Source organism: Gobio gobio, assembly GCF_949357685.1.
Source record: "Gobio gobio genome assembly, chromosome: 6".
Classification (NCBI taxonomy): Eukaryota; Metazoa; Chordata; class Actinopteri; order Cypriniformes; family Gobionidae; genus Gobio; species Gobio gobio.
Genome location: NC_137102.1, coordinates 17404714 through 17413681, shown reverse-complemented (window position 1 = coordinate 17413681; position 8968 = coordinate 17404714). Strand labels below are relative to the sequence as shown.

The following is an 8968-nucleotide window of genomic DNA, read 5'->3' as shown; positions in this document are numbered from 1 at the left end:
AGGGAGTCGATCAGTCTGTGGCACTGCTCAGGTGTTGTGAGAGCCCAGGTTGCTCTGATAGTGGCCTTCAGCTCTTCTGCATTGTTGGGTCTGGCATATCGCATCTTCCTCTTCACAATACCCCATAGATTTTCTATGGGGTTAAGGTCAGGCGAGTTTGCTGGCCAATTAAGGGCCTTAAACCAGGTACTGGTTGCTTTGGCACTGTGTGCAGGTGCCAAGTCCTGTTGGAAAATGAAATCTGCATCTCCATAAAGTTGGTCAGCAGCAGGAAGCACGAAGTGCTCTAAAACTTCCTGGTATATGGCTGCGTTGACCTTGGACCTCAGAAAACACAGTGGACCAACACAAGCAGATGATATGGCACCCAAAACCATCACTGACTGTGGAAACTTTACACTGGACCTCAAGCAACGTGGATTGTGTGTCTCTCCTCTCTTCCTCCAGACTCCGGGACCCTGATTTCCAAAGGAAATGCTAAATTTACTTTCATCAGAGAACAACTTTGGACCACTCAGCAGCAGTCCAGTCCTTTAGCCCAGGCGAGACGCTTCTGATGCTGTCTGTTGTTCAAGAGTGGCTTGACACAAGGAATGCGACAGCTGAAACCCATGTCTTGCATACGTCTGTGCGTAGTGGTTCTTGAAGCACTGACTCCAGCTGCAGTCCACTCTTTGTGAATCTCCCCCACATTTTTGAATGGGGTTTGTTTCACAATCCTCTCCAGGGTGCTATATAGCACCTTAGTCAAAGAACCGGTGAAGAACCTCTGAAGAACTGCTGAAGAACCACTGCAGCACCAAAATTGGTGCTATATAGCAGTCATTCCCAAACTGTGGTCCGCGGACCACTAGTGGTCCGTGAGGGTACTGCAGGTGGTCCGTGAAAGGCAAAATAAAATAAAATAATATTTTTTTACCTTCATTTTACCAGAAAATTCCCATAAAAAAATTAAAAGAAAAAGAATATGTAGGCATATATTGATATAACATTTGTATTAAATTGTCAAGTTATTGTGCGATTACTAAAATAGGCTAGTGGCACTCGGCCGTGACGTTCAAGTTCAGTGCCGTTATGGATCGGTGGATAGCAACAGGTTCTCTGAAGAGAAAAGAGACAGAGGCAGAAGTAACAAAAAATGAAGAGATTGACAGTGAGTCGGATGCATCTATGAGCCAGATTCATCATAAAAAAACAAAGAAAAGGAGGGTGAAGAGAAAGTACTGTGAAAGCTATTTAGCATTAGGTTTCAGCTACACCGGCCCCGAAGACGAGCCGTTGCCCGTTTGCATTTGTTGCTACGAGGCACTGGCTAACGAGAGCATGAAACCATCAAATCTTCGCCGGCATTTGGAAACCAGGCATGGGGAATTTAAATCTAAGCCAGTCGAGTTTTTCAAAAGGAAGCTCCAGGAATACCGCACAAGCAAAAAAGTTATAGAATCGACATCTGCAGGTGGCGCTACTGCTAAAGCAGTTGAAGTCTCGTACCGGGTGTCCCGAATCATAGTGAAAAAAGGGATGCCACACACACTCGGGGAGGAGGTGGTGCTACCAGCAATTAAAGAGACTGTGTGTATCATGCTGGGTGAAAAAGCACGAAAGCAAATGGACTTGATTCCATTATCAGACAACACTGTGCAGCGCAGAATCGAGGAGATGGCCAGCGATGTGAACAACCAGCTAATATCGCGGATCAAAGCCAGTCGATCTTTTGCTCTTCAGCTGGACGAATCCACGGACATAGCGAACCTTGCCAACCTGCTCGCCTACGTAAGATATGAATACAACGGAGAAATAGAGGAGGAATTTCTCTTTTGTAAACCTTTGCAAACACGCACAACCGCAGAGGCACTTTTTGACATGTTGAACGGTTTCATCACAGAACATGGGATTGATTGGTCAAGATGTGTGGGAATAAGCACAGACGGGGCAGCAGCCATGGTAGGCCAACACAGTGGCCTTGTTAAATGTGTGCAAGCAGTTGCTCCGCTAGCAAAATCTATCCACTGCTGCATCCACAGAGAGGCTCTTGCAGCCAAAAGAATGCCACCTGATCTCAAAACTGTTCTGGATGAAGCAGTAAAAACTGTCAATTTTATCAAGGCCCGGCCACTGAATTCTAGATTATTTTCAGTTTTATGTGATGAGATGGGCAGTGAGCACCGACAATTGCTGCTCCATACCGAGGTCCGGTGGCTGTCAAGAGGGAAGGTGCTTGCACGGCTTTACGAGTTGCGAGATGAGGTGAGACTGTTTCTTCTTGACACAAAGTTCGACCTTTCTGGTCGATTCAATGATGCAGACTGGCTTTGCAAGTTGGCATATCTGTCTGACATTTTTGAGCACTTGAATGGACTAAATAGGAGCCTACAGGGGAAGTCGGTTACTCTTTTTCATACGCAAGACAAAGTTGAAGCCGCAATTAAGAAGATGGGGATGTGGGCCAAACGTGTGGAGGAGGCAAACTATGACTCATTTCCAAATCTTTCTGATTTTTTAGACAGCTCAGACACGCACCTTTCAAGTGCTGTGCAAGATGATATCAGACAGTACCTACACCTGCTGAAAACTCAGATACGGATTTATTTCCCAACCCCCGACACAACAGCGAATTGGATAAGAAATCCGTTTGCCACCCTGGATGACTACATCCTGACAAACCTCACCTCCAGAGAGCAAGACAGCCTGGCCGAACTGTCCTGTGACAGTGCTTTAAAAATGAGCTTTTCTGAGAAACGCCTTCCTGCTTTTTGGCTGAATGTTGCCACAGAATACCCTGAGCTGTCCGACAAAGCCCTGAAGTGGCTTGTGCCTTTTCCAACAACTTACCTCTGTGAATCAGGATTTTCATCCCTGGTCATGTTGAAGACAAAATATCGGAACAGACTTAATATTGAATCTGATCTCAGATTGAGGCTGTCATCAATTGAACCTGACATCCAGAAATTGACGTCTGCAAAGCAACATCATCCGTCTCATTAGGTGAGCATTTATTTAGCTGTTTAATATAGGCCTATATTAGACAGACGATAAAAAGAGGAGGGAAAGATGTGGAGGGGGAAAAAGGGGGATATAACGTTCATATCGGGCTGGTAAATAGACTCCAATGGCTGTTCCTTTTTACTTTTTATTTTTTATTTTTTATTTTTTAATCTGGAGTAGGCCTACTGTTTTCATTAAATGTGTTTTCATTATCACATCACACACATAGCCTTTATAGGCAGTTTTATGAAATAAAATATTGGAGTATGGAAATATGGAATGAATAAAACCTGTTATTTTAATTTCTATTTAGTTTCTTGATCTCATGTTTCTGAAATGTTTTTTTTTTTTCAGAATGTTTTTTTCAGAAATGCCAAAGGTTTTGAAATGTTGACTATCCAAGTGTTCTTTTCCATTGCTATGGAAATAAGCCTGTTGTTCAAATTAACCTGATTATGCCCTCGGGCGCTTGAGTAAATAAATAAATTAAATATGTGGCAAGCCGTTGTGTGCAGTAAACTTTCTTTTAACAAGCCTGTTGTACTGATGTGATGACTAGTTATAGTTTTAGTGCTAGTAAGCCTATTGAGAGGTGCGGATTAATTCAGGTAGGACTGTGTGTAGAAATATTTTATTATGTGTGTTATGAGGTGGTCCGCAAAATTTTTTGATTACAAATAGTGGTCCACACACACAAAAAGTTTGAAAACCCCTGCTATATAGCCCTAAAAAAGGTTCCCCTATGATTACGAGCCAAGAACCATTTTTGGTGCCATATAGAACCTTTTTTTTTTAGAGTGTACAGAACTAGACTGAAAGACCATTTAAAGGCCTTTGCAGGTGTTTAGAGTTAATTAGCTGATTAGAGTGTGGCACCAGGGGTCTTCCATATTTAACCTTTTCATAATATGCAAAGTTTCTGAGATTCTGAATTTGGGATTTTCCTTAGTTGTCAGTTATAAATATCAAAATTAAAATAAATAAACATTTGTAATATATCAGTCTGTGTGTAATGAATGAATATAATATACAAGTTTCACTTTTTGAATGGAATTAGTGAAATAAATCAACTTTTTGTTGATATTCTAATTATATGACCAGCACCTGTATAATATATTAGTTTCATCTTTTAAGTTGAATTACTGAATTACTGAAATAAACTTTTGCACAATATTCAAATTTTTCGAGTTTCACCTGGCTGCGTCCAAAACTTAGGCAGCTGACTTGTTGCCTAGCTGCCCTATCAGCCAGTGACTCTGCAGGCAGGATTTGCGCACAAAGGTACCTTACGAAACTGAATTTGGTCAGACGTCTGAGGCAGCATAACGGTTTAATGATCTACAGAAAAATAGAGCAAGATTTGGTGATAACTAAGCAAATATTGAATTACTACAATAGTAATTTATCGCTAGAAATGACATCAGAAGTGGGAAAACGTTGTTCAAAAATATACATTTACACACAAACTGACCACCAACCGCAACTTTTAGATGCCATCTTTATTTATTTTTTTAGCTGTCACAGAATGGACATTTTGCACAGGATTGTGGGATATTAAAGGCAGTGAAGGATAGGCCTACCTACATCTATGCTGCCTTCAAAAATCGATCAGATGAAGGTATTGGAAGTGAAGCTAACATTGGATTCAGATGTGCCTTCCTACCTTGAAATGCAGAATTTTTAAATTTTAGGCCACAGCCTAGGTCAGCTAAGGAAGACAGGAAATAAACACAGGAACTGGGAACACATAAAACTAAACCAACACATAACTTGAAGAGTTGGTCTCTTTTTAAGCTTTAATTTGCATCTTGTTGGGTTATTTTAATGTATATTGTTCCACAGCGATATTCAACAAAGTACAACTAACCCTGCTTTCTACTATTTATTCTTCTACATTTAAATTCCTTAGTGACTCTGTACAGTATGTTCAGTTTGCCTTAGTTTTCATAGACCTTTAGTTTGTTTTCATTCTTATAATGTGAGTTTTCCCGCTCCTCATTATTAATCGTCTTTTTAGAGTCACTGGCTGTGTCCAAAACCTGGAAAAGCCTGCCTTTGGGGGACACATTTCCTAGCCAGCTGCCTAGGTTTTCAGACACAGCCACTATTTTAGTTCTCCCTTCACAGTCTGTCTTTGTTCGGTCTACGTTCACAATTTTTGTGTGTTTCTCCTGCCTGTCTGGTATTAATTTGTATTTTCTTCATTAAACTTCACATTGTAATTCTATAGCCTTATCATCGTGTTCGTCTCCCTTCCTGCAACCACCCATGACAATATGACTTTTATTTGTTTAATGAATTGGGCCACATAATATTTACAATATAAGCTTTTGCAACTCTGGAGATCCCGTCACAGCCAAATAAAGATATCTTGGGACATTCATTGGAATTCTGTTTTTGTAACCTCATTTACCAGCCTTTGAACCTCATGTGACTCATTCACATTGTCCCTTTTCACTCTGCGCACCCCTTGCCCTGACTCTGAATATGACATAAGATTTAAATTTTTTTAAACTGTTGTGTTCTTCAAGATCTTTTGATCCATTGAAACTTTACTTATAACAAAATACATTTGTTCTCTGATCCACCAACTGACCATCAAGATTTATAAAAAGTGTTTTAACCATATGATGTATGACAAAAATTTGGATAGTGTGTTTAAGCTCTCTATTTTATCTCTAGACTTTTCTTAAAGTTGATGCTCTTTAGCTTGTTACCATGCAGGTGCACTGTAATGGAAAGTTAATTTAGTACTTTCCTTAATGTATTACCCTGAGAAAGAATCGGATGTTGAGAAACATTTTGAAAATTATTTTAACTCATTAGCAAAATGTTAATAAAATAATAGAATAATAACCAAAAAAATGTGCAATAGAAATTTGTCACATGTCTAGTTTGTTTTGGTTGTGTTTTTAGGTGTGTTCGACATCGGCTGCGGCTGGATGCAACTGATCGGCGAGAGTAGCTGCGTGCAGGCGGGGAGGAGCTGCAAACGGAGACGTGAAGTCGGACACTTTCTGCTTCCCGCAGTGACGCTCGCGCTTGGTTTGCATACTTTATCAGCTGAAGTGAAATAAATGCAATATTTGGCAATACACAGATGTTTCAGAGACATTATTGTCATGTAATACTTCGTGTACTTTTTAATACAGGGTGTGTTTGTACAAGAATAAAGTTCAACATATAAGCCTACACTATCAATGAAGTGGGGTCTATGTTTTTAATCAGTTCTATTTTGATAAACATGACAATATAACATCACGACTACATGAAAGGAGGTTTTACTGTTATAAAAAACAGATTTTTGCGCATAAGTGGAGCTGAAGGTTTTAGAATAAACACGAAACACACGTGATCGCTGTCATGCGGTGAATCTGGCCAATCGTGGAATGGCTGTGTCGTCATCAGAGCCCCTGCAGCCTCGAGCAGCTGCTCTGGAGAAACTGCACCGGCTGTATTCGCCGGCTGCTCTCGAATCGCTCTCGCGGCACTTTGTTGACATACGTCACTGTCACGTGGCGTCGGCGCTGCCTCAAGTTGGACAACATTTCTAACCGGCATGCACTGCTTCAAGTCAGCCGCCGATCGGTCTGCGCATCGCTGGGTGAAGTCGAACAAGCCTATTGATTCTGTCACATGTTCCTTTGTTCTCTTTCCCGCCACTTTCTCCGTTTCCTTGGTTCCCCCAATAGTCTAGTTCTGTTCAGCTGTGTCTTCTTAATTATCTCGTTTCTGTTAAGTTCCCCTTGTTCATTCACTCCTTGTCTAGTCTCTGTTGTGTTATGTTGGAGTTTTCCCCTGTACTGTGTCTGAGAAGTTTTGATTAAAGTTTGTTTGAATGTGCATCTCCTGTATCCTCTGCCTGCTCCTGAGTACCAACCCGTGACAAAATTCTGCAGCCATGGTTTTAGAGATTTGCACGAGGTTGGTAAAGGGCTGTCTGAGTGCACCAAAACTCTGTCCTCATATGCAGAGGAGAGCTTGTACTGTTTTAGGACACTACAATTCTAGTTTTAGACTGTTTTTAGTGATATCATGTCTATTTATTTACACAAAATACATTTTATACACATTTTGCATATCTGTTTGAATAAGCATCTTTTTGAAAGCCAACATCGCCACGTTTCTTACATCTTGGTGTGATTCTCCTGGCCACCGCTCGGGTCTCTATCACAGGGTAGTAATCTAACAGTGAAGCATCTTGGCCACTAATGCAGATTGTGGGTTCATTTCCAACTAGGCTATCGATTATAATGGAATGGCGTTCACTGCCGTTAGTGGTTCCCTAGATAAAGAACTGCAACCCACATAATAGAAAATATCATAGTAGACACATTTCTGTGACCTTTGCCTGGAAAACTGTGCTGTCAGCATGTGGAGGGTAAAGATCTGAGCTGGCAGCACATGTAGGGGCAGGAAAATTCAATAGGCTACATGAGCTATAGAGAAACGAGATCATATAGAATGGTTTGTATGGTTATGTACATATGGACACATGGTGTGATTTGCAAAATACTTTTTTACATTTCAACACCTTAACGGTCATATCTAAAACTGTGAATAAATGTAAAATCAGAATAAACAATGAGAAATATGAACTAAGAACACACAAAGTAGCCTACCCTAATCATTAACAGGGGATATTAACTCAAGGGCTAAAACAAAACTGATAGTGACCTCTGGTGATCAATTTGTGACATGAATCTTGAGGGTGTCCCAGAACTCTTGACAGAACAGCTCCCAAAAAAATATGATCATTTATACTCACCCTCATTTTGTTACAAACTCGTGTGATTTTCTTTCTCTTATTGAAAAAGCACTTCTTAAAGGCTGGTTTACCCAAAACTGAAAATTAGCCCATGATTTACTCACCCTCAAGCCATCCTAGGTGTATTTGACATTCTTCTTTTAGACGAACACAATGAGAGTTATATTAAAAAACTTTATAATGGCAGTGAATGTTGCTCTGTTTTTGAAGTCCATAAAAGTGCATCTATATCCATCACAACTGCTCCACACGGTTAATAAAGGCGCTTTCTGCCGTTCAAAATGCTTACGGTGCGTCTGACGACACTGCACACAACAATTACGCTCGTCAAATGTAAGCATTTTGAACTGCGAGAGGCGCAGGCGCTACACTTTTTCCGTAAATTGAATACAGAAGACGGTCCGCCGGAAGTTAGACATTTTACTTTATAAAGTTTTACTTTTAAATATGGATTATTTCCTTATTGCCTTTATTAACCCCCCGGAGCCGCGTGGAGCAGTTATGATGGATATGCATTTTATGGACTTCAATTACAGAGCAACATTCACTGCCATTATAAAGCTTGGAAGAGCCAGGACATTTTTAATATAACTCTGATTGCATTCGTCTGAAAGAAGAACGTCATATACAGCTATGATGGTTTGAGGGTGAGTAAATCATGGGGTAATTTAAATTTTTGGGTGAACTAACCCTTTAGGGCTGCCTTCTTAATGCTCTCCAAGTTTAAAACTTCATTAGTCCCTCAGTAGCCTACATAATTGTTGACAGAAGACTGAAGCCATAATAACACTCCCTGGAGGTTACATCATTGAACCTGTAGGTGGCGTTTCATTCACTTAACAACACATTCATTAAAAACACTACAATATGATACTTAGAATCAGACTGAGGGACTTTAAAGGTCCCGTTTTTCGTGTTTTTTTGAAGCTTTGATTGTGTTTACAGTGTGCAATATAACATGTGTTCATGTTTCGCGTGTAAAAAAACACAGTATTTTTCACACAATTTACTTATCTGTATACTGCTGTTTTCACTGTCCTCAAAACGGCTTGAAAGATTTCCCTGTTCTATGAAGTCCCTCCTTCAGAAACACGTTACGAGTTCTGATTGTGCCAGCGGTTCCCGTGTTGTGATTCGACAGCAGCTTAGCGCACGCAGAGCGCACGTTACCGGAAAGGTCACGTCTCTTACCATAACGGGGATGCATGCGCTCAA

The 8968-nt window shown here is 40.5% G+C and overlaps 1 protein-coding gene across 1 annotated transcript; it reads left to right on the top strand.

Moving 5' to 3' along the window:
• Nucleotides 1-1323: 1323 nt before the first annotated feature.
• Nucleotides 1324-2985, top strand: LOC307128513 (zinc finger BED domain-containing protein 5-like; the record flags this gene model as incomplete). Its single annotated transcript, XM_079820425.1, has 1 exon — nt 1324-2985. One exon carries the CDS (start codon nt 1324-1326, stop codon nt 2983-2985), a length of 1662 nt encoding a protein of 553 aa, XP_079676551.1.
• Nucleotides 2986-8968: the final 5983 nt, after the last annotated feature.